Genomic DNA, 26,158 nt, shown 5'->3' on the forward strand with positions numbered 1-26,158 from the left:
TATTTGCAAAGCTAATTATGCCTCCTCTATGGAAGGCTAGGTCATTGCCTTCTTTTAAGTTCTAATGCCTCCTACATGGAAGGCTTAAAAATTTATCATGCCTCCTCTATGGAAGGCTAGGACTTTTTTTTCAAAATAATTATCCTCATTAATAACTCCTACATGGAAGGTGAGCACATCCTATGCCTAAACAATTCATAATACCCACTCAGCTATGACACAATGTAATGTGTAGTTCTATGTTTGGATGGATCGCTTACCTTTTACTTGGAAAGCTAACCTTTTTTATGCCTCTTCCATGAAATGCTAGGTCGCTGTCTATTATTACAAATGTCCTTTCTAATGCCATTGTTTCCCTCCTATATGGAAGGCTAGGTAATTGAGCTTCAAAATTATTGTCCTTCCTAATGTCTCCTATATGGTAGGCAAGCACTTATGTCTCCAACATTTCATGATGTCCCCCTAGCCTTTTTGGTATGTAATATGCAATTCTGAATCTAGATGTGTCTCTTTCTCCTAGGTAAAGCAATAACAAGCCGGGGTATGCAGGCATTACCTGTCTACCCATTTAAAACTTTATTGTTCTAACAACTGGTTTTTTCTAGATGGTGCCAGGTAAGTGGACCCCGACCGTGGAGTATTGGATACCTAAAAGATTCAACCTTGATTTCTTGATGTACTTGCAAGATATACGTACTATTGGAATATAATATAATGATTACTTTTGTTATAATCTTTTAAGATCTTCGAGTGCCATGTTCTGGGGTATTTTTGTCCACTCTCTCTCTCTCTCTCTCTCTCTCTCTCTCCTCCCCTTGGGAACCCTTGTGATCCTAGGGTGTACATGTTGAGTGCACAAGACTCATATACTATGGTTCCCCACATTGGGATAGGTGAGGAGTCTCTTATGCTTTTGATCATTTAATTGATGTTGTTTGGAGTATATTTATAAATTACTCATGAGAAGCCTTTACCAGTTTTGAGAAAAGGATACTAAGGAGTATCGCATAAGGAGAGTTGGCTTCACAAAAACAAATGTTATTTTGCTACACATTTTTTGGGACATGCATCAATCTTTTGATTCGTCACTCTAAGGTAAATATGTGCTCTCATATTTTTGACATTAGGATTAGCTTCTAAATTTGTGGTGCACTTGCGCAATGCCTTCCAAAAACCCCAAGTTATGTGCCATCTCGGGGGGGTCACTATGTATAAACCCTCTATACCACGTGCGTTCAAGGCCTATTTCTAAAATCCCTTATCTATAAATTTTTTAATAATAAAATGTACCCCTTTTCTATACAAATCTGTAAATTTTTCCCAAAACTATTTTAAATAGTCCCTTATGTATATTTATTTCTGTAAATTTTAGAAATAAAAAATATCCTTCTGTTGAACTCACGTGATAGGGTTACATATGATGAGTGACCCCCCCGAGTGTGCCATGCCATTTTTAGCCATGATTAGAAAAGAATCTTTGTGCCTTCACACTACCCATTGAAACTTACATGGACAATTCCTTGAAGCCCCTAAGAGTTGTGGATCATTTTGAAGTGTGACGTTGCCTCCATGCAATCCCATCCTAGACAAAAGAGCTTTGAGCTATACAATAGAAGCTGCAGATCTTTCTTTAGGTTTCATATTCCATACATACATTATATGTAAGTATAGAAACCTATTGATCAAACACATCTCTGCATGCAAGACACAAAAATGCACTCTTTCTAGTGGGATGTTTAAAATTGCATCCCAACTTTCATCAACTTTGTCTTGATCTGGTGCCCTCTCTGATCACAACTCATAACGCCATTTCTCCATTGGTACTTGCCATCATCTACATTGTTTTTATTATTTTTTGTGTTCTTTCCAACTTGTGAGTGCATGCAAAAGAGACATGGGTATGTTGCATTTGCACGTGTCTAAATGCCAACCATGCACTTCAATGTTTTCAAGTCTCCATACATATGCCACTCAATGTTCAAAGATCCAAATCCTTCAACATGAAGTAACTCTCCCTTGGTATGAGCATCTACAATGCTTGGAATTGGAGACCGCCGTTCAAAGACCCACTTCAGGTAAGAGTGGGTTTCTTTAGGGACTTCAAAGGCTACAAGCCACCAAATATGCTTTTCTGATTGCACGCTAAAATCTTCAATAATTTTTCTATCTTGTTCATGTTGTAAAGCCTTATTCATAAGTGTAATGTTGACTTGCTCTAACTTGTGTCCTTTCACTACTTCACACTCACCCAACTTGATAACATACACTGGTTTTCCATTGTAATCTACAAAAGCATAATAGTCAAGCCGTCAAGCCTATGCACGGTTTGTCATCAACATGATGCTTTGAAGGAAACATGAAATGAATACCCAAATTATTACATTCACCTCTTTCTTTCATGTTGTAGAACTGGACCATTGTAGCTTACACCTTACGTACATCCAAGAACCATTGTTGTACTCAATGTACTGAAATGCACACAATTTTTTTGAGATCTTTTTTTGATTGTATTGTTTTATTTGCAACTTGATCATTATGCAACACCAGTGTGCATGGAATTTGCAAAAAACCACCCAGCATATCTTGCACAATTGTATTAGACCTTTTTCATTCTTTCATAATATATTGAGGTCTCAACAACATTGGATTCATTCACATAATATTGAAAGAATAAAAAATATCATTCAAAAGTAAGTGTAAGAATGTTTACTTAATGTTCATTCACATAAACACATATGTATTGTTTCAATAATATGTGTAAGAACTCTAATTAAGAGTACATATTTCAAATAGTTATGCATTCATTCACATCCAATTGAAAGAATGAATATATTCTCTCAAAATTAAGCATTAAGTAATTGTTATAATGCATATTATTAGAAATTCATTCACATACTATTAAAAAGAATAAAAATTTTTCATTAAAAAAGTGTAGAGCGCGCTAGTTAAAAGTTCATCCACATAAACTTGAAAGAATACATATATATGCAGCTTTCAATAGTAAGTACAAGAACTCCAATTTTATAAAGATACAACATATTCATTCACATAATATTGAGAGAATAAAAATACTCTCAATAATACGTGTAATAATGCAAGTTATGATTATCTACATTTTAATATTTACCACATTTCACAGGGTTGCAAAAAATTCATTCACATAGCATTGAAAGAATAATGTTTTCTCCAAATACTAATTGTAAGAATGTTAATTCAAAGACATAACCTAAAAGAGGTTTAAGAACTAAATAAAATAAAATCTTAAGAAGTCTATCAAACTACAAAGAGCATAATTTACATACCCTATCTTAGAGATCTTAAGAACTTTATTTAGTTACACAAAGCACTATTCACATTGCATAAATTAGCTTATCTTAGAGATATTAAGAGCTAAAAAATGAGATGCTAAGAACTGTATCAAGGTCTATTTAATGATTAGCCTATATAAGAGATCTTAAGCACTCAAATGAAACCCTAAGAACTCTATCAAATTACAAAAAAGAAATGTCACACAAGAGATCTTTGAATCTCTAATGAGATTCAAAGAAATCACACAAATGTAACACATAAATAAGAACAAAAATCACATTTCACACAAGAGATCTAAGAGTTTATAGAGACACTTAGAACTCACACAAATAAGAAACAAATTCCATCATATTTTAGACACGAGATCTAAGAGTCTATAGGGACCCTTAGAACTCACACAATAAACAAATTCCATTTTAGTTCAGACCTTCAAGATTGCTTGCCAGAGCAACCTAATAGGCCTTCCTTCTTTTATTTCCCTTTTTTGATCTCTTTAGATAAACATATGAGGGGCATATGAGGGTCGTTTGTTAGCTTATATAACCTAAACTATTCTTACAAATAAGTTATTTATATGAATAAAGTTTATTTGTACAAATAAGTATTCGTAAAATAAAGTATTCGTACGTATAAACTTTATTCGTACGAATATAAATGAATGATGTGGAAAATCACCATGAAAGCATGACATGGCTATGATTTTTAGCCTGATTATTTCATCCTTACATATTATTCGGCCCGAAGGGGCCGAAGTTCCCAAATTTTTTGAATCATGAATTTGAAATTTTCTATTTAGATTCATTGCCTTCCATAACATGACCTCACCTTCCCCATTGCGCATCCCTTCCAAATCTCATTAAGCCTCACTTTCCACCAGGCTGGCCTACATCAAAGGTTCCATTTCTTGTTGATCTCACCAAACTAGGCCTCTCCCTTAGTGAGATGCTTGTGGTAGAGAGCTTGCTGATCGGTGTCTTGCCAAGGCACCATTGATTCGCCTTCCAATCTACCACTGGCACACATTTAGTTGACCATGAGTCTGGGGTTCGCACAGCCTATAGGAAATCTAGCTATGCACCACAGGTCCCAAAAATTGCCCCAAGATCTAATCCCCTCTTGTATAATCTCAAATCTCTCTATGGGTTATGGAGGGTGAATAGTTCACCGATTCTAGGTTGGGGCTCTACTCCACCAAAGGCATTCATTTAAACTAGCATACCCCCTTATCCCCTTCTGACTTTTCCACATTAGCTGCCCAATGCATAATTTCCACTCTTGGACCAGACCCGCCATACATTTGAACCTACAATTTTCATCGGGAAGTGTAAGCATAATCTGCCATACTAGGATAGTTCGACCATGCACCTACATGTTTGCTCCTTGATTTCTCTATGAAGCAATTCACAATATTTGTCCACGGGGCTTGGCCCTCAAACTGATGCGAGAGCAATTTTCCAAGCAGTGCCGTATTCCTAAACCTGCTCTTTAATAGACCCAACCCTCCTTGGGATTTTAGAATCGTCATGGGATCCCATGGTATGTAATGCATCCTTCTTTTCCCACCCTCTTCCACCCAGAGAAAGCCCCGAAGCAACCTTTCCACTTCCAGCCATTGTGTTTTTCTAAAGTGCCAAATCGAAGCAACATATATTATAATAGAGGCCAATACGATGTGTTGGATGACCAAGAGATGATCGTTCCAACCTACACATATACCATTCCAAGATCTCAACTTTGCTTTTAGCCTATCCATGAACTCGGGGGGTTCACCTCACAAGTTTTGTGTACACCACGTGTTTCAAAAGGAGGGGTATTTTAATTAAACTTTTGAAAAACATTTAACAGGATTACAATAACTGGAGGGGTTTTTTAATTCAACTCTAGAAAAAAATATGTTAGTTCATAAGTAAAGTGGGGTTGTTTTATTGGGGGAAACATTTTAGAGGGGTTTTTTAAATACCCCTTGATCACACGTGATACATGGGGTTTCTTAGTAGTGCACCCCCCGAGTCCATGAATTAGTCGAATTATCTCTTAGCCTTCGTGATCAGCCTCCCATTAGCGACCTTTAATCTGCTTGTCTCTTAGGGAATACCTTCATCTGCCTAGCATTAACATCTTCTGAGAGTGACCCACTAGCTGTGGGCTCTGTTAGCCATTTCAATTAAATCTTGATTAAGGGCCCATCAGAGCGTGTGGTAAAACTCTATTGTCAGTCCGTCGGGGCCTAGAAACTTGTCATCGGCCATGGCATTCGGGTCTCCTCTAACTCTTCCTTGGTGAACAGTTTGGCTAACCGACTCCTTCGGTACTCTATCACCCTGCTATCAAGGCCATTTAAGGCAATCCCTATGTCTATACGCCACATCTCATCGTGAAGCACCAGCTCGCCAACTATAGCACTCAGATCCCCTCGAAAAACACCTTGACCATGTGCCAAAACTCTGTAACAAGGTTCCTCTAAGCATCCATCACCCTATCTATCAATTCCCTTTGTTGATTCCTCTTAATGGATTGAAAAAAATCCTTAGAGGGACAGTCCCCCATTGCGAGCAAGATCAACCTGCTCTTGATGTGGGTCTACCTTGCCTCAATCATTTCCCATTCTTGCATAGTTGTCTCAACATCCCTAGTAGGGTCCCCACAATTGGGTTCTTGGGTGTTTCCTTTAGCACCACCTAGAGAGACTTTCTGATCGTGGTTGACCCTTCCCAGCTCCTTTTCCTCCCTGCTCTATAATGAAGATCTGCCTCTTTAGCCACCTTCATTACTCTATGGAGTGTTGCGTTCCACCTACAACATGGCTCTCTAATAGCCGAGCCTCTGTTCCTCTAGGAGTCTACGTAGAAATCTTTCAAATTAAGTAGCCTTTTCTTAAATTTAGGGTTATGCCCATCGACCTCCCCACTTTGCATGGAACACAAAATCTCCAAAGAATAGGTACGTGATCTGAGATGGATGTCGAGGCCATGTACTCTCTGCTCATGGGGGCTTTCATCCCATGATCCTTCCTCAGAGAAGTAGACATAATCACCTCTAGCTCATTTTCTTCACTCATCTCCTTCCTAGGTAGTGCACTAACATAGAGTAAAGTTTGTCTGGGTAGTTTCAAGGAGATCTCATCCCCCCTTCCATGCAAAAGACACACGTCTCCAATGCATAAGCTTAGCAAGCTCTAGATATGAGAAGACAACCCAGCACCTCCAACCCACCAATTGACGGTAGTCTGTTTTTCGAGTTTGAGCAACACTGAAGAAATGCTTTTGATGAGAGAAAAAGAAAAGAGGAGATGGCCCATGTTCTTAATATTTTGTACCTCGTAATCCACATTCTCAATGATGTGGAGACTTAACCTATGTGTGGGTGCATTCATAAACGTAGAGATGAAGAAATGGTAAATTTGTAATACCTAGTGCATTGCATCAAGAGACCTATGGAGAGTATCCCAAAATCAAGGGAAATGTTTTCATATCACGATTCACATCTAAAGGTTTATTGGAAAAATGATAAATCATTATGTATACAATGTCCTTAATGGCCCAATAATCTTCCTAATACAAGAATATAATAATAATATCGCCTGGTGCCCGCCCATGGGAGAGAAGCAATGGGTGCCATTGGGTGGTGCTGGTTACACAAGAGGACAATATGTTAAACATGAAAGCGTTAATGACAAACACGTGGAGGAGGCCCCATGGTCTATGAAGGAGACCTTTTGGTTGGTAAGGGCCGTTTTAGTCAAGCTCTTCCAGGTGGGGGCCAAATGAGGGGATTCCCCTTCTCCATTGTGTGTTGTTTTGGGGGGGGGGGGGGGGCACTATTATATTAAAAAGGCAATATGAAACCTGTGAACTTATTTATTAGTAACGGAATCTTTTTGCATGGAATTCAAGGACATTTCATGTTGTGGGCGAACTTACCTAGATTGGAATAAGATAATCCACCAGCACTAATAGTCCTCCTTGCAATTTTGCTTAGCTCCTTGGCTTTGCTCCTCACCTCCTCACCCTCCTCCCCTTGCATCAGCGTTTCCACCGCTGCTTTCACAGCCTCCCTCGTGAACGTGCCGTCGGGCTTCGTCTCCAACCTTAACCCAATTTTCCACTCTTTCGCAATACTCCTCATATTCGACTTCTGCTCTGCCAGCCTCGGACATCCCACTAGCGGTACCCCGCTCCATAGACTCTCCACCGTTGAATTCCATCCACAGTGAGTCAAGAACCCCCCCACCGACGGATGCGCCAACACCGCTGGCTGCGGTGCCCACGAGATTATGAGACCCCTTTCCTTCGTTCTCTCGAGAAAGCCTTCAGGTAGAATCTGCGACAAACCACCTGTTCTGGAATCGGAACGAATCACCCATAGGAACGCTTGTCCGCTTTGCTCCAGGCCGTGCGCTAGCTCCACGGTTTCCTCAAGAGACAAGAACGCAAGTGAGCCGAAGGCAACATATATGACGGACGAAATGGCCTGGGAGTCCAGCCAGGTCAAACAATCTTCTTGTACGGAAGCCGGCTTTGTTACTAGAGCGCCTGAATCATGCTTGGGGACGGGGTCGAAGCCTAACAATGGACCAACCGAGTAGGCTTCGATACCGTCTGCACGCAAGGCGTCGAATGCGTCGCGTTCTAGCTCGTAAAGCGAATGAATAAGGATAGTGTGCGCCTCCCGCACAGGAGCGAAAGTTGCAAGGAAGAACTCGATAAAGGGGCTTGAGAGGTCTTCGACGATACACTCGCGAGGCATTTCCGTGATTGGAAACGGTGGGAGTCCAGGTATGAAGTCGATCAAAGCCTCCCCTTCTCCACTCCAGTTGGCGATCGGGGCTGCAGAATCCACAACAAATGGGTGAGAAAAATGCCCAACATGAAGCTTGAATCAGCACAAGCCCAAAGCACGCAAGAGGTTTGTTTACCTTTGAGGGGAAGAAACCCCTTGGAAATGAGGTGAGGAATGTGGAGGAACATGAGGTAGCAGGCGGCGGTGCAAGTCCAGAAGTCGACTCGGGGGATTCCAAAGGAGTTGGCGACATCCTGAGCCCAAGGCACGAAAGTGTCGGAGATGATGCAAGAGATGGGCGGATGGTGATCGGGGGAGGCAAGATACTCGTGGAGGAAGTTTCGGAAGCTGGTGTGCATGGCGGGGAGGGCTTGGAAGAAGAGGGAGAGGTCATGGGATAGGTCGGAGGTGAGGCCATCAGGGAGGACTTGGATGCGGATGGAAGGGTGGAGGTGGTCGAGGAGGTGTTTGCGCTGAGCGTCTAGGTAGGATTGTTGGAAGTAGATGAAGGTGATGGAGAAGCCATGAGAGGATGCGAGAGCTGTGGCGAGGTTCATGAGACTATTGATGTGGCCTTGAGCAGGGCATGGCAAGCAAATGGCGTGCGGTCGACTGGTATTATCATAACAGGCAGAGGTCTCCGCCATTGTTGGCTTTGTGTATGGGAGCAGAGACAGTAGCTAGTCCACTGGAGGTGATCCGTGTGTGTGAGCAGGAATGGAGGTATCGCAACAACACTAGGAAGGCCTCAACACAAAGTAAAGGAAGACCGCATATGGGTGCAGAGACAGTAGTCCACTCGACATATGTATGTGAGCAGGAATATCGGTAGGAGAAGGAGAAGGAAGACCTAGTCCACTTGAGTTTTTGTGTGCGCATCATGGCGGCCAAATTCTATGTGCAAGGTGGTTTTTTTTAGGGTTACGAGATTAAGGGGGATTAGGGTTTAATAAGGTAGGGTTTAAGGGTGAAAACTTTAAAGGTAGGGTTTAAGGGCAGTCGTGGTCATTGTTGTCTGTGGCTGCTGCTGTGTTTTTGTTGCAATCATTGGTGTTTCGGTTGCATTTCTTCTCGGCATTGTTCTCGCGGGAATTTTAGCTTGTTTCAGCGATGAATCGAGCGTAATCCTGCTCGAAATCGAGCGAAATCCAGCGAGAAATCGAGTGAACATCCTTCTTGAGCTTTGGTCTCTGTTGCCGCAAGGGTTTCGGCATCATCTCTGTTGAGCAACGAGGTTTGCCATCGTCGCCGCCGGAGGAGTTTAAGCCTGTTCGAGAGCCTACTTCTTGTGTGCGCATCATGGCGGCCAAAGTAAAGGAAGACCGCATATGGGTGCAGAGACAGTCGTCCACTCACTCGCCCACACACTCCCACATCGCAGGCACCGGCGCAGATTGGCAAATGTGAGTGGACAGCTGCAAGCTGCTCCCACCCCATTGCTTGCCCGCTTAGTACTACAGGAGAAAGAAGACTTTCACTACTACGTAAAGGTCAAAAAAGAAAACTCTCTTCAACCCCAATGTATTTATATCGGAGACGGAAGACCCCAAAGGAAGACCTCGAAAAGTAAATATCTCTTCAACCCTTCTGACGGCTTGCTTCACCCACCTCATCCCCATTGGAAGAATTTGGGTCCACAAGGAAGACCTCAAAATAAGTACATCCTGCATCAAGCGACCAAGTACATCTAAATCCCCATTGGGAGGACAAGGAAGACCTCAAAATAAATACATCCTACGTCGTCATTGCTGCAACCCTGACCTCAGCTTCCTCCTGGAAACAAACACAGCTTCCTCCAAACAACAAACACATCTTTTTGTTTCTCGTGCCCTACCTTTGAGGGAAGGTTTTAGTAGGGTTCATTTGAAAGCTAAAATTATTTTTATTGAGATTTTATTTCCATCCAGAAAATTTAAAATAGTGGTTTCCTCTAACTATTTCTTACGTTAGGGGAATCCCTTAAATGTTTCAAACACGTCTTTTTTTCCCCATGCCCTAGGGACCTTGAGGGAAGGTTTTAGGGGGGTTCATTTAAAATTATCTTTGTGAGATTTTATTTCGTCCATCCATCGGGAAAAAATAAAATAACAGTTTCCTCTAACTATTTCTGACGTTAGGGGAATCCTTTAAAATTTTCTCACATTTACAAGGTAGGCCTAATGAATGTTATTCATCTTTTTTCCCTTGTTTTCTTTTTTTGGGAGAGAAAGAGCGAAGCAGACTTTCATTAGGAGAGAGGTCATCCCTTAAAAAAGACCCCATTATAAAAGCTGGCCAACACATGAGGGTGTACTGCCCTTGGTCCACATTGCATGCAGCGAGGCTAGCAACCATGAAGATTATTTCCAACTTCTAATTTAAGACAAGATGATGTCCAAAAAGACCCCATTATACAAGCTGGCCAACACATGAGGGTGTACTGCCCTGGGCCCACATTGCATGCAACAAGGCTAGCAACCATGAAGATTATTTCCAACTTCTAAAAGACAACTTATGAAAGACATTTACTAACCAGAGAATCTCTGAATCCTACCATCCAACTCAATTCTCACAACCCAAATTTCACTTTAACCCAAAATGACCAACTCCCTATACCCTAGAAAAGAACAAATACATCTTAAAAACATGAATCAATGCCTAAATTTCCTTCTTTTTCTATTGACAAGCTTTGTCCTATCATAGAATTTCCATCACATAAAAAAACATGATATTATATAACATTTGTCGATTCCTCCTTTTTCATTTTGCAACGAGAATTTCCAAGCATTGGTTACTAACAAAGAAACACCCGAGTGACATCGAAATCAATGTCAAATTTAGGTATTGATTTAAATCCCCATTCACCTTCTCACATAATAACATCTAGAAAAGGGAGCACTTCTCTAAAGCATATCCCTCCCATGACATAAGCCCCTTAGAGCCGCATTGCTATAGTGGAGAGTTGGATGGTCTTTGTTTTTATAAAAATAAGGCACTTGCCTTGCTTCCTTTTAATAAAGGCAAGAGTAGTGGAGATGCCACACGAATGCTTTAAAAACAATCAACTCTTGATGTCATGACATTATTCACAAACCACTTTCTTAAGTGGAGGAGCTTGCTCTTAACCAACATAAGAGTGGTTGAGGTGCCACTTAAATGCCTACGAATATAACTCTTAACAGGGCACTATTTGCTAACCAATTTCTTATGTGGATTAGGTTGACCAAAAGCAAAAGGACATCATCGGCCCTAATTAGTGAAAAAATAGTGTACTATCCATAGAACCTTAGCAGAGCCAAAAAGTCATGTCACAAAAACTTATAAGCTATAAGTTTAAATTAGACTAGCAAATACTATGTATATGTAACATATGTATGCTTCCCAATATACCAAGAGGTAGTACCCATACCCATTTGAGCATTGTTCTCCTCGTGGACCTCAATTGTTTCCCTTATTTTAGTAAGCTAAAATAATTTTTGTCTTATTACTCAACATTTTAACTCTTATCAAAACCTCCCTCTCCCTTCTTTCTGCTAAATTTTTTTGTTATTTTTTCATTAATTTTCATGTATTTCTTTAAACTTTCCTTTTACCCCTTTTGCATGAGAGTACAATTGTGGTTGTTAAAAATCATGAGACTAAAATTGAGTTTATTTTACATAAGGCGACAATTGTGGTTGTAAGAAAGTGTGTATTTGCCATGCTTTTGAAAAGGTATAGAACTAATTTCATAACTTTTGCAAACTAAGTATACTTCTGAACTTTTTTAAAAAATGTACATATTGCTAGTTTAAAGGTGGGTTTTGCCTTTCATGTCAAATTTAAAAAAAACCAAATCAACGACAAGATCCAATATTTTAAGAGCTACTAGTAATTCATGCATGACTATGTGATGTATAATACACCCTTGACTTAGAATTACAAAAATATGCTTTATTTTCTACCATAAATTTTTATCCATGGACGAAAATCTTAGTCTGTCAACAAAAAACCTTTTTTTCGTCAATGGAATTTGGGGTTCTAGAATCCACTTGGATTCTGGAATCCCGATTCTGATGTGTAACAGGTAGAGACATATTCAAAAAACCTACCTATTGAAATAAACAGGGTACCATTGAAAGTGCAGTAAGAACTTCCGACAACTGACATTTCAATTCCAAATTCAGAACAAGTAAAGATCATAATGAGTAATACTAGTTGGTATCCATTTCATTACTATTGTAAACTCAGTACATTATATAGGAAACAAAGTCAAAAACTAAACAAAATAGGGATCTGCATATGAGAATGCTTCCTCATTTAGAACTTATGAACTTTTGAATCAACAACATAGAACAGAGAATTGCCATCTCATTTATATGACAATTCTAACTACTAGCATACAAGTTTCAGAAGCAGTTGCTTATAACCATCCTACTAAGGTTTTGCATATGCTTTCTATTACTTTGAAAATACATATAGCCCACGATCGAGTATCCAAGTAGTATTTGTCCACACTGGCACACCTGGTGGTACAATTATTTTTGTCCATAAAAAATTATTGCGACCTGAACCCACTTAAACATTTGATTCATCAAGTTTCACAACAAGACAAAGCACCCATAGACGCGCGCACAGACGCGTTTCATGAACTAAATAAAAAACTTACGGGCGCGTCTATGTGCGCGTCTATTTGCACGTCAGGAGACCCGCGTCTATTAGCGCGTCTATATATCAGACTTACGCGCATATAGACGCGCTTATACACGCGTATATAGTCGCGCCTATAAACGCGGTGATAGACGCATGTATAAACGCATTTCGAACAGACAGACGCGCATATAAACGCGTTTTTAAACGAACTGATAGCCGCGCATTTTTTTTTTAAAAAAAAATTTTACAGAATACTGTGTATGTTGTGTATGCTATATAGTTACAAGAATCCCATATCCACATTCTGTAATTCAATTCTTACAGCCAACAGCATTTTTATTACAATTGCAAATAAAATATTACGCAATAAAATTGAAAGCTCAAAAAGTGCTTGTATATACATATAGCACGAAGGTAAGCCACGTCATGTGGCTCCAAGTACAAAGAATAAAGAAGCTAAGCCATGTCATGTGGCTTCAAGTACAAAAAATAGGAGGAGTCTATATACAAGAGGCACGAAGCCAAGCCAATGGCTTTAAGTACAAAAAAGAATAGTAGCACTACTTCTACGACTAATCCTCGCTGCCTTCCACGCTCCCTTCTGCGCTGCCTTCTGCGCTGCCTTCTGCACCTCCTTCCTCGTCTTCCTCGTCGTCTTGTGCAGGGGTGCCCTGTAAACAAGGGACAACATATATCAATGTATGAAAAATCAAATCTTTACTTATAATTTTGGCATTATTTAATTACTTTCAAATACCTGGGGGGCCTGTCCAGTAGCTCGGGTATACTGCTCCTCAGTAATCAACCCGTCATCATAGAAGTGCCTCCATGTATCTCCTCTGCGATGGTGGCGGTGGTAGGCTGTCTCCACTGGAGTAGGGTATCTGCCCACGATCTCAAGCTGCATGACCGCGATACACTTTGTGGAGAAATTAGTACAAAGAAACAACCAACCTCCTAATAAACTACATAAGCAATATAATTTGAGATCGATACTTACAAATTGGGCCTCCCATGAGTCAACACCCCCTGCTCCAAAATGCGCGCTCCCATACTCCTCCATCTGGATCCTCCGTGCCTCCACGTGCTGCAGACTGGGCTCCTCCCTCGCTGACTTCATTGCCTTCTTCCACTCACGCTTCTGAGCGGTGTGGGGCGGGCCCCTTGGAGGTTGACCTGCCTCAAGTCTGGCAAGCTCCGCTAGTGCCTGCCTCTTAAGGGAAGATCTTTTATTGCTAAGTATCGTAACAATCTTTGACTTCCCCCATTTATCTGTGAACTGGCGATTGGGGGGGTTAGGATACCTAGCGCGAACAGTAGCGAGGGTCTCATCAGCCAACCTCTTTGGGTGGTCTTTGTAGTGGATAAAGCAATCTCTGTAATTGTTAGCAATTACAGAGCGCATGAAGGCCATTATGTCCTTCCCCCGCGCATCCAGCAAGATGCCTCCTGTCTGGGTGATGTCATAATAAATCGTACCATCACCCAGAGGCACGTCTAAATCATCAGAATCATCCTCCTCCTCACCGCCACATGGCCCAAAGCAGCATCCGCCACCGCTCTCCCTGCTACTACGCCTGCTACCCTGTCGTGTCGAGCTCGTACGCTGGCCACTCGTAGCTGGGGACCGCGCGGGACTACGCTGACCACTCGTAGCTGGAGAACCGAGTCTCGACGGCTGGGGAGTACGTCGACGGCTCGCTGAGGCAGAAGGACCTCCTGAAGGCATGGGGGAAGGGGCATAAGACGGGATGGCAGAAGGGGCATAAGACGGGATGGGGGAAGGGACATAAGACGGTACATAAGACGGCATGGGGGAAGGGGCATAAGACGGTACGGGGGAAGGGGCATAAGACGGGGCATAAGACGGCTGTGCGGACTCCGCTGGGGTGATCTCAGGCGGTGTGGGGTGGCTCGGAGTCTGTACTGCCGACTCCTGGGGAGTGTTAAGGGTACCCGTCATGTACCCGTATAACTCTGCAGGACTAGGAGGGTGTCCTAAAAGATTATATAAATCCTTCCATATCGATTCCCGCGGATCAGGTGAGCTAGAAGCACTTCCTGGCCACATCTTGAACTGGAAAAAAATAAACAAATCTATTACTTTGGGAGCTGAGAAGAAAGGGGCGAAAAAAAAAAAGAGGCTCTGTCAGAGCGCGTCTACAGACCCGTCTGATCTGCGCGTCTATAAACGCGTCTAACAGAGCGTCTATCACTTCGTTTAACATTTCGTTTAAAAACGCGTCTAACAATCCGTTCTCGATTCCGTCTAACAGTGCGTTACACAGCGCGTCTAAAATCGCGTCTAAATTCTCGTTTAACATGGCGTCTATGGAGGCGTCTATATTCGCGTCTGTGAGTGTCTGGCTTTTCTCAGACGCGCATATAGACGCGCCTGTAGACGCCAGTTTAGACGCGCTCTCAGACGCCTCTATACACGCGCTCCGACAGTCGAGAATACTCAAAAGTGGAAAAGGACGTTTCGCCCGACAAAACAACGTGTCGCTCATACCTAGATGTTGCGTTTCGTGGATGCGAAAGAGTACAAAACTGGAAAAGGCAAGCAAGAACAACTTCAAAAGGACTTACCTGGAAAAAGGTATGGAAGGATCTTTCTTTTCCAAGCTTGTGTCTTCTCCTTGTTCGTACTCCTCCTCTTCTTTAGGCTTGGAAGCAAGCTGTGTATGTACGGCTCTTTTGTCTTGAGTGAAAGCTTGGAACTGTGTATGGGAGCTTCGAATCTATAGAAGTGCTAATAAAGAAGAAGGAAAGCCGCTCGCGAAGTTTAAGTAGTTAAAAGAAAAGCAAAGCGAGCGGCGCGCCGAAAAGCATGTTTAAAAAACTCTGTGTGGCGTCTATATTCGCGGGTATAGTCGCGTCTATTAGCGCATCTATATTCGCGTCTGAATACACAGAGTAGGCGCGTCTATTAGCGCGTCTAAAGGCGCGTCTAAATACACAGAGTAGACGGGTATTTAGACGCGGAATTAGACGCGACTATAGACGCGAATATAGACGCAACACAGAGTTTTTTAAGTTAAGCATTTGAAGAAGAGCAAATTTGGTGGGTTGTTTGTTTGTAGGATGTCTCCATCTTCAACAAGCAGCTCCAGTGAGGATGAATCCCTCCGTATCCACCATCGCGAAATGTGGTTGGAGCAAAAAATCGAATGTCTGTGTGATCGATGTAGAGGAAACATGTATCGTGCACGCAGGATTACGCTCAATCATATCTCAAAGTATGGAGAATGGGATGTGACAGTAAACAGGGTAAGGATTTGTAAGTTAAGGTTGATTGAGATATCTATGGGTGTTCATATGTTTGAGTTATAATGATCCCGTTTTAATTTGATACAGGATGCAGTGCCACACCCGCACATGTTACCCTATGCCCGTCGTGAGGAAGCGAAGCGTCGGCGATATGAGGTGGGATCTTCAGGAGGGACCGTTACGGATGCATGGAGTGATGGTGATAGTAGCCCTCCACCATTACCTCATGAAGCCGTAGAGGAGGAGGTGTTTGATGATATGGTGCGGGATTTATATGTCCATCAAGGGAGGGATAATAGCATGGAGCAGGATGATCTTTTTACCGCAGCATCGACTCCACTGTTTGAGGGGTGCACATTCTCTGTTCTACGTGCCTCCCTTGAGTTACTAAACTTGCAAACCATCTATGGATGGAGCAATGCAAGTTTGAATGCATTACTCAAGTAAGCTTTAAAGTCGATTTTGCAAACATGGTGAATTATGCGCGTGGGTCAATTACTCGAATGCTTTTCCTCATTCATGGTCTTCACGTGCAGGCTATTGTGTAAAATGCTTCCAAGGGAGAATAAATTACCGACCTCAAGAGATATGGCAAGGCAACATGTGACCTCTCTTGGAGGATTAGATTACAAGCGCATCCATGCATGTGTCAACGATTGCGTTTTGTTTCGTGGACTACATAAGGATGCAAGAGAGTGTCCTACTTGTGGAGAGGAAAGATATAGAGCAGATCTCAAAACCTTGGACGTGCCTCGTAAGGTATTGCGACATTTTCCCATAATCCCTCGCATCCAACATATGTTCAAGTGCAAATCTATTGCAGAGCTCATGTCATGGCATTCCTCCCATCGATCAACCGATGGCAAGTGGAGAACTCCTGCGGACTCTCCTGCGTGGAAGCATATTGAAGACACATGGCCAAGCTTCAAGGAAGAACCTAGGAGCTTGAGACTTGGATTGGGTATGGACGGTGTGAACCCATTTGGTCTCAAAAGCACGTCTTACAGTGTATGGCCAGTGGTATTGGTGAATTACAATCTTCCACCCTCTATGGCTATTAAGAAAGGACATGTCATGCTGTCCCTTCTAATTCCAGGGAAGCATAAAGTCAAAAACCCTGATGTTTATTTGGAGCCTTTGATTGATGAGCTAGAGATACTTTGGAGAGGTATCGAGGTGCATGATGTGAGCAGGCCTCCCTCGTCACGAGACTTCAACTGCAAAGCAGTCTTGATGTGGACGATGCATGACTTCCCAGGCTATGGCGAGTGTTCAGGTAAGCATTGCATTTTTTAATTATGAATAGGCAAGGATGTGGCCTGTTTGTGGGTCCTTCGCTAGTTGCCTCACGGGTTACCATGCATGTCCTGTTTGTGGTCCTTCGCTAGTTGCCTCACGGGCAGACGCATTAAATAAGGTCATCTATGAGAATCACCATCAATTTCTCCCACCTGATCATCCTAGATATGTTGCCCCTTGGAATGAAGTCCTCCCACAATCACTCACCGCAGGAGATTGGATGAGAATTCGGGACGGTTCCACGACTCCTCCACCACTTGGCATGAGCCGGTAAGGATTTGTAACTATTGGCTGGAAGTAAAGTTTGGCTATATTGGTTGAAAGTGAGGATTGCACGCTAACACCATATTTTGTTTAGATACTCCATCTTTTATCGTTTACCATATTGGTCCCACCTCAAGATCAATCACCTGCTCGATCCCATGCATATCTTCAAGAATGTGGCATCTACCATTTGGGAGCATTTGAATGGGACACGAGATTCGGCAGGCATAAGGGAGGATCTACGTACCACAGGAAGGATGCGTGAAGCTTGGCCTCAAGAGAGACCAAATGGGCGTGTTTTTTTACCTCGTGCACCGTGGATGTTATCAAAGCTAGAGATGGCGACGGTGAAGCGCGCTATTACTACAATTCGTACTCCCACTAGATGCATGAGGTGTTTGAAGGGAGCCTTTACAAAGAGCAAGAAAAGAGGTGTAGAGCAATTATATGGCTTGAAATCTCATGATTGGCACAAGATGCTCCAAGTAAGTATTTTATATGCATAATATCTTTTTCCTTTCAAATTTGTGAGTGAATAGCTATAAGCATCTAATCAACCACCTCCTCGCGGGTTCAGTTCATACTACCTACTAGCATTTCACGTAGTGCATCAAAGGACGTGAAAGATTGTATTTACAAGATGGGCGAGCTTGTGAGGTATGTGAGCTCAAAGAAAATAGATCCCACCACGCTTGAGAATGCTCGAGTTATGTCGGTGGAGGCGGTTTGTTTAGTGGAGGAGACATTTCCACGTTCTATTCTCACAAGCCAACTACATCTCATAGTACATTTGGTGGATGAGATTGCTATATGCGGTACTATACATGCACGATGGTTGTTCTTCCTCGAGCGCTTCATGAAGACCTTGAAGGGATTCGTGAGACAAAATGCAAGACCCGAAGGTAGCATGGCCGAGGGTTGGTTGGTACAAGAGTCACTTGTATATATTTCTGAGTTTCTTGTTGATGTGGATAGCTCTCTCCCACGACTATGGAGAGATGATGAAGACCTAAGGATGACCTCTATTGTGCCTCAAGGAAAAGGACGCAACAAAGTAATAGACACGGAGTTGTGTAATAGTATCAACCTCTTTTGCGTGCTTAATAGTGATGTGATGAAAAGATGGGTGACAAGATACGAGGATGCAAAGGCAAGAAGACAAGAAGAAAGGGCCCTCTTTCGTACACACCACGGATCTCGTGTGCCATACCCTCAGCGTCTAAGAGCACTTCCAAAGGATATTCATGTGGATTGGCTACTTGATGAAATGGAGAAAGCAGAGAAAGACGAGGGGATGCATATCACAATGGAAGAATGGGAGTATGCTAGGGGATGCATGAGCAAGGTCGGTATATAGAATGTTATGTATAAGTTAGGAGCTTTTTATAATTTAGATTGCTTATTTAATTGATTTTTTCTTGGTGTAGTGCACTATGTTCAATGCTATATGGTGTGAGGGCAAGCATTTTCGAACACAACGAATTGATGATAAGAGAAACACACAAGATTGCGGCATCATTGCTAGCTTTGAGGGAGCCAATGGAGTCATGGATGATTATTGTGGCATAATCCAAGATATCATTATGCTTGACTTTCGACACTTCTTTGTGTATGTTTTCAATGTAAAGTGGTTTAAGGACGTGGTGGAAAGAGGCCCTAATGCAACAATCAAACGCCATGCAAGTGGCTTTGTAACTATTGACTCCACAAAGTTTTGGCAAAGTAGGAAGAACACACTAATACTACCGCAACAATGTGAACAGGTACTGTGCACACACATAAAAATACTCGCTTTTAAATATTTGATGCAAGAAAAGTAACATGATTGTATTTGTGTTTGAATTAGGTTGTCTATCAACCAATGGTGGATAATAATAGGTGGTGGCATGTCATACCTATTATGCCACGTTCCAAAGTGATGTATAGTACATTTACTAATATGGAGCATATGGAGGATGATCATGGCCATGGACGTGATGATGACCGTGATACAAGAGAGGAGGATGATCATGAGATAGGAGATATAGATATTGAGGCCGGCATTACTCGTGAAGACGAGCCTACCATTGGAGATCTTGATTTCGATGAGCACATGAGTGGCACAAGTAGTAGTGTGTTGAATGTATTTGTAGATCTAAACACTTGTTTGGATTTTGAAGTAGATAGTTTGGCAAGGGTTGATCTCATTGAGGATGAGATTGAACCGTAGCCCCACAATTGATATTAGCAAAACTATTTTACATATTGTCTCATTCTCCTCATTTCCCTTAATTCTTGTATATGTGGGCTTGCAAAAAATTATGTGCTTTGGTAATCATGGGCAATGTTTGGAAAGCAATGATGTACACCAAAATCTCACTTTCTGTATTCTCTGGAGCGCGTCTATTTACGCGTCTAAATGCGCGTCTAATTCTCAGTGTAAACGCGCAAATAAACGCGCTAATACCCGCATAAATAAGCGCGCTAATAAATGGGATGGTAGACGGGCCCATATTTTCTTTGGTCTAACGCGCAAATAAACGCGGGGATTAACGCGCAAAGAGACGAGCATTTAGCCGCGCTAATAGATGCGCCCGTAATTTCTCTAGATACTAAAACGACGCCTATAGACGCGCCCGCTATTTTGCGCGTCTACCAAGCGCGTCTATGGTTGCTTTGTGTTGTTGTGTTTCACATCTCTTTCTACTAGCAAAGAAACTAATGGATCATGTTCATGATCATGTCCATGATTTTCATCGTGCATTGGGGTAACCTGTTCTCCTAAACTTTCTATAATAGTCTTTGGTTCTTCTGTAACCGCATCTGGTTCTTCTGTAACAAGATCTGGCTTTTCTGTACCAGTATCAATATCAATGTATTGTTGATCTTTCGGCTTTTCATCCTCCGCATCAGTCAAGTCTTGAATAGTCTTTAAAGCTTGCATCATCTCCTCTGTCTGCACCTTTTCCTCTTGCCATGAACTCTATTGGAACTCATGACTGGTTCCTCGGGGGGTTCACCTATGAAAATTTTAGTGTACCACGTGCATTTAAAAGGAGGGGTATTGTAATCCCACTTTTGGAAAACATTTAACAGGCTTATAGTAACAAGATGGGTTTTTTAATTCAAATTTTGAAAAAAATCCGTTAGTTCATGAGCAAAGAGGGGTGGTTTTATTGGAGTATAAATTTTAGTTGAGGGGGTTTTTTAAATGCCCCTTGAATGCACATGATACCTAGAATTTCTTAGTAGTGCACCCCCCGAGACTGGTTCCTGCACTTGTCTTCTTTGCTACTAGATCCTCTGATACATGCACAGACAATATCTTAGGAAAAAATTATGTTGTGTTAGTAGGATGAACCGGTGTTGATACCATTTGTTGCCTTTGTTGAAACTGCACAAGTTGCTACTGTTGGAAAATTGATTCGAAGTCCGGGATTGTGTCCTTGATATCTCTTGCATTAGCTTTTTGTACAGTAGCATCGCCCACGATACCTTTTCCCCTTGTCCTGCAGCTAACAAGTAAGCATAATTTTCTTTGGCCATATAATCATTATGCACTAGTAACACAACCCTCTCTACAAATCAACCCAACTGTTGCTTTCTGATTGGATCCCGTACTTAACTAATCATATATAATTTTTTGGATGAAACTGGATTTCGAAGATCGGCTATCATGATCTCATTTGAACATCTATCAAATTGAACCTCCTCTGAATAATAGGGCAAACAAAACACACTCACAACTAAATCTGGTGTGATTTTCACTCCCATAGCAATTTCTCCTCCCGTTTGTTGTAATACTTGAAATTGACAGAGAACATCCGAGTTATCCTTCCACAATACCTAGGGTAGACATGTGAAATCATATAACTTAATATTTTAAAACCATTTCTTATGTAATCCCAAATCTAGAGACACCTTTTTTTCTTGGAACACCAGTGGACTGTCACTGATTTATTGCTTTTTCACCAATGGATCCGACTCAGTGGCCGAATCTTATGAAAGGTCATGAGCTTCCACTACGGATGACTTTATCTCCCTTTGAAGTCTCTTACTTCGACGAGCCGATGCACCTGCTAGTTTGCTACCCATCTCTCTGTTGGCTACAGCTGAAAGTAAATGAAGCTCAGGACACGATGATGAAATCTCTGCACCTTGAGCAACTATGTGCCAAGGACATCCTCCAACATAGAGAACAACAAGCGAAAGTTCTTGGAAAAGCTTCAGTAAGCTGGAACTAGAAACGGCTAGAAGAGTGCAATGCCAAACATGTGAACTGCCACTGAACTAATCCTTTATATGGACATGTCGGAGGTAGTGGGTGTGGCGATTGAAATGATTGAATCCTTTGGAATAGAACACTCCCGACCTTGGCATAGACAATTACACCCTCCACAAAAAAACTATTATTACGCACTTCATGATTATCAATGCATACAACAATTTTGATTTTCACAAGGTGTCGTTCCTCTCGCATGCTTAAGATATCTCTCAGAGTATGGACCTATAGACATTGAACTTTGGAATTTTGGATCTTCGGAACATCCTTCATAATTTCGCACTCGAACTTTTTGGATTTTTAGAACTTCATACATTCAAAAAACTCCCTTCCGATTTGGTAAGTAGCCACTACATATACCATTACCACTATAGCTTCAAGTACTGATTCGCTTCCCATAGCATTTATGGACAATGTTGGTGCATGATATGGGTTTAACCTATAACCATTCCCAGTTTCAAAACTGTATTGCCATATAGATCCTCCAATCTAAATGTTCCTTCTCCCAACACCTCCATAATTTTGTAAGGACCATCATATCTCAACTTAAGTTTTCTTGGATGAGGACCTAACTTAGAATTAAACATCAACACTAGATCTCCTTTTTGAAACACTTTAAACCTAATATTCATGTTTATCCAAGCTTGCCTTCTCTTTTGAATTACATTTGAAATATAGGAACTCACCATCATGTCTCCCTCCAGCTTCAACAATTGCCGAATCCTATGATTAATTGATTCCTCTAGAGAGAATCGATTCTCAGCTACTTTTTGGAGACTAGGCACGATAAAATCCATTTGGACTACTACTTCGCATCCATAAACAAGATGAAATGGTTTCATTCCAGTAGTTACCTTATAGGATGTACAAAATGCCCACAATGTTGAATGTAGTTTCTGGTCCCAATCAATTTGATTTTCTGAAACTGTTCTTCTTACAATCTTCTTGAATGTTTTATTGGAATTCTCAGCCTGGCCCTTGGCCTGTGGATAGTATGTAGTTGACTTCTTATGCACAATCATGTGTGTGTGAGTGTGTTAACTGTTTCATAACTTTGTTCATGAAATGAACCCCTTGATAAAAAACTCTCTCTGTTGGACAACCAAACCTGGTTATGATATTGTGATAAATAAACTTAGCTGTGCTAGCTGCTGCATTATCTCACAAATCAATTTCCTCTACCCACTTCGTGCAGTAGTTAGTGGGTGCCAAAATATACTTATTGCTAGTATATTTAGCCGAAGGTAATTAAAGAACTCGTGGAAGCGATTGCTAGCTGCCAAGATTTTGGTGTTGTGCTTGAACGGAAGGTGCTCCCCATTGCACTCATCTCACCATCCTAACGAATGATCTGCACAGCATCATCATGGGGATACTTGAGAAAGTGAAGGATGGGAGACTGGTATTGAGCAATTCTGTACGCTGTTTACTGTTGCGAGTGTGGATGCCCATGGTGCACAAGGTGAAGGCTGAAGCAGGGTCGATAGAAGCGATTGCATTTGGGGGGATCATGAAAACATTATCGATTCATGACAATGAAGTGGTGCAATTGATGAAGAAAGTAGCCTTTGACGGTGCATTTACAGAGTGGATAGGGTACTACAAATGGTGGAGCAAACGCTTACTAGCACAACTAAAAGCTGCAGGGGAGCAAACGAAAACCAACAAATGAGAGGTGCCTCAAATCTCTGATGCATCCAATCCCTCTCTTTCAATCCCTGGTCTCTGCAGTTTTTGCGGACCCATGAAATTGAGTCCCCATTTCTAGAATGGGCCCAAAGGTAAGATAGGCTGATGTGGCATCCGATCTACATCTGTTGGCCTACCATCTCTTTGACATGGTAAGCATGTTTTAGCAAATTAATGGGCATCTTCAACACTGTAGGCCACCACAAACCTACCTGCAATATTTTTTTTTCCTTTCCAACATGTTCTTCCATTAGGACTGCTTTCCTTTCATGATCTAGCACACATCTTCGGATAATCTTATCAATACCCCTCCTATACAAAATTCCAACTATCATAAAAAATGGTCTACTCTACAACACAAATTCCTTCCTCTGATCTCTTGATAGTCATTGAGGTACCATCCCTTCCGTAAAAAAAATCTTGAAGCATTTTATTATAACAATCTTGCCCGCCATTCAGGTTGACAGAAAACAAATGTGCATTAGAGAAATCATTCTGAATTCCCAAAGGTGCCTCAGCATTCATCAATTGGCTTAAATAAGATTTTGCAACAACATGCTGATTACTGGGTGTATGAACAATGTCATAATAATCATATTCTTAAAGGAGTAATATCCTTCTAGCTAGCCTTCTAGACAATTGTGGCTTGTTTACCAAATAACTGAACCAGCTTGACGATGGACACATGTAAGATCACTTTATTTCCCAATAAATAGTGTCTGAATTTTTTGAGAGCATAAACCATTCCCAATGCCTCCCTATGAGTAACACTATAAATTTTCTCTGCTTTTTCCAATCTTCTATTGGCATAATATATGGGATGAAACCACCCTTTAACAAATTTCTATATTAACACTGCATTGATGGCCACATCCAAAGCATTGACAAAAATATGAAATGGTAACTTCAAGTTAGGTGGTTTAAGAATTGGTGCCACAACTAATATCTTATTCAATAAAACAAAATCCTTCTGCTCGCTACTGCTGCTCCTCCCATCTATAAGCTTCTCCCTTCCTGGTAAGTTTTGTAATGGTGCATGGGATATGAGGTAGAAGCGCATGGGATATGAGGTAGAAGGAAAAATAAAAATACCACAGCAAACTATTTTTTATATACACGAATTTTTAAGGACGCTCGCCATGGAGGAAGTAGAAGGAGACAGTGCAAATGAAGAATGTCCATGATTAAAGCTTTGTATTGAAGTCCATTGAAGGATTTTATTTGGGTACTAGGCAAGAAGCCAATCCAAGACAATTATAATCAGAGTCATCACCTCCTATGTCAAATGAGAGTCAAAATATGCACTGGATGTCACCCAAGGGTCAAGGCTTGCCAAGACAATAGGGAGTTAATGCAGATGGCACCTGGCAAGGGACTATCACATTGAGCAATAAGACAATGGGGAGTCAATGCACCCAAGGGGCAAGGCTTGGCGAGGGCTTGGCAAGACAACTTGTGGGAGTTAATGCAGATGGCACCTGTATTTTGCACTGCATGTCACCCAAGGGTCAAGGCTTGGCAAGACAATAGGGAGTTAATGCAGATGGCACCTGGCAAGGGACTATCGCATTGAGCAATAAGACAATGGGGAGTCAATGCACCCAAGGGGCAAGGCTTGGCAAGACAAGTGGGAGTCAAGTTATGTAGATGGCACCTGGCAAGGGACTGTCGTGACATTGAGCAATAAGACAATGGGGAGTCAAATTATGCAGATGGCACGAATTGAGGCTCTTTAAGAGCAACAATTTAAATTGTAAACATATGTTCAATCTATATCATTTTGGATATAAAGACTCTAGTTGAGAGCAACGTCTCTTAATGTAATCATATAATAATAGCTATAATTGCTATTATACCTCTTTGGTTCAATACAAAACTTGGGTCTTATGGCATCATGTCTTTTTTCTATTTATTAAAAGTTTTAAAAATTTTGTGCATATTGCGAGTGACAATGTTATTTTCATGAAATATTTAAGTCTCCTTTCATGGATTTATAAATTTATCACGTCAAGGAAAAATATTAAAAATAATTAAATTAACAAATAACTTAGATATAGCTAGAATTTCTAATATAGGATTATTTCAAATTCTTGCATGTTGGTGCAAAAGTATAGATTGAAAAAACAATATTTTTATGTGAATATGATAGTGCCACAAAGTGAACTTTTGATTTGGGAAGAATATTTTCAGAAAGTAAAATTTTGATTTGGGAAGGATATTTTCACAAAGTAAACTTTTCATTTGGGAAGGATTTTTGGGCTTCGTCCAAAAACAACAGAAAAAGTCCAAAATTAATGAAATAGGTGTTTGGAGTAGCTCCACAAGAACCTACGGTTGTAGTCAAGGATCTCAAAGAACTTCAAGCAATGTTGCTGCTGCTAACAAGATGACAACTTGTCACCAACAAAGATCTCCAGTGATGTCTTAGTGACTCTCCTTCGAAGTGATTATCTGACTTATAGGAGGTCCTGAATAGCTATACAATTCATATTCCTCTGGTGGTCTACAAAATGATGTTCTTGCTAGTTCTGGGTCACAATTGGTCAATATGTCACTGCACTCACCTTCTACTCGTAGGTACTAAGGCCATTTAAGTGAATAGGAACTCATTTCCAAGTGCTAGGTCTACGTGTGCCCATAACGAGCAATAAAGTTATAACATGTGGAAGTCCTATG

The 26,158-nt window shown here is 41.3% G+C and overlaps 1 protein-coding gene across 1 annotated transcript; it reads right to left on the reverse strand.

Annotated features, from left to right (window-relative positions):
- Positions 1 to 7,197: 7,197 nt before the first annotated feature.
- On the reverse strand, positions 7,198 to 8,818 carry LOC147886422 (7-deoxyloganetin glucosyltransferase-like). The gene is made up of 2 exons (XM_087395242.1): positions 8,225 to 8,818; positions 7,198 to 8,135 (listed from the first exon to the last, which is right to left on the reverse strand). The coding sequence occupies exons 1-2, from the start codon at positions 8,733 to 8,735 to the stop codon at positions 7,198 to 7,200; spliced, it is 1,449 nt and encodes a 482-aa protein (XP_087251368.1). The 5' UTR covers positions 8,736 to 8,818.
- Positions 8,819 to 26,158: the final 17,340 nt, after the last annotated feature.

The sequence above is a fragment of the Dipteris shenzhenensis genome, chromosome 24, assembly GCF_047967505.1.
Source record: "Dipteris shenzhenensis isolate YYH24624 ecotype China chromosome 24, Dip_SZ_1.0, whole genome shotgun sequence".
NCBI classification, from domain to species: domain Eukaryota; kingdom Viridiplantae; phylum Streptophyta; class Polypodiopsida; order Gleicheniales; family Dipteridaceae; genus Dipteris; species Dipteris shenzhenensis.

Coding starts and splice junctions, on each gene's coding strand:
- LOC147886422 (XM_087395242.1), bottom strand. CDS start 8,735: ATGGCGGAGACCTCTGCCTGTTATGATAATACCAGTCGACCGCACGCC. Junction 8,136..8,224: donor GGGGTTTCTTCCCCTCAAAG/GTAAACAAACCT, acceptor TGGATTCTGCAG/CCCCGATCGCCAACTGGAGT.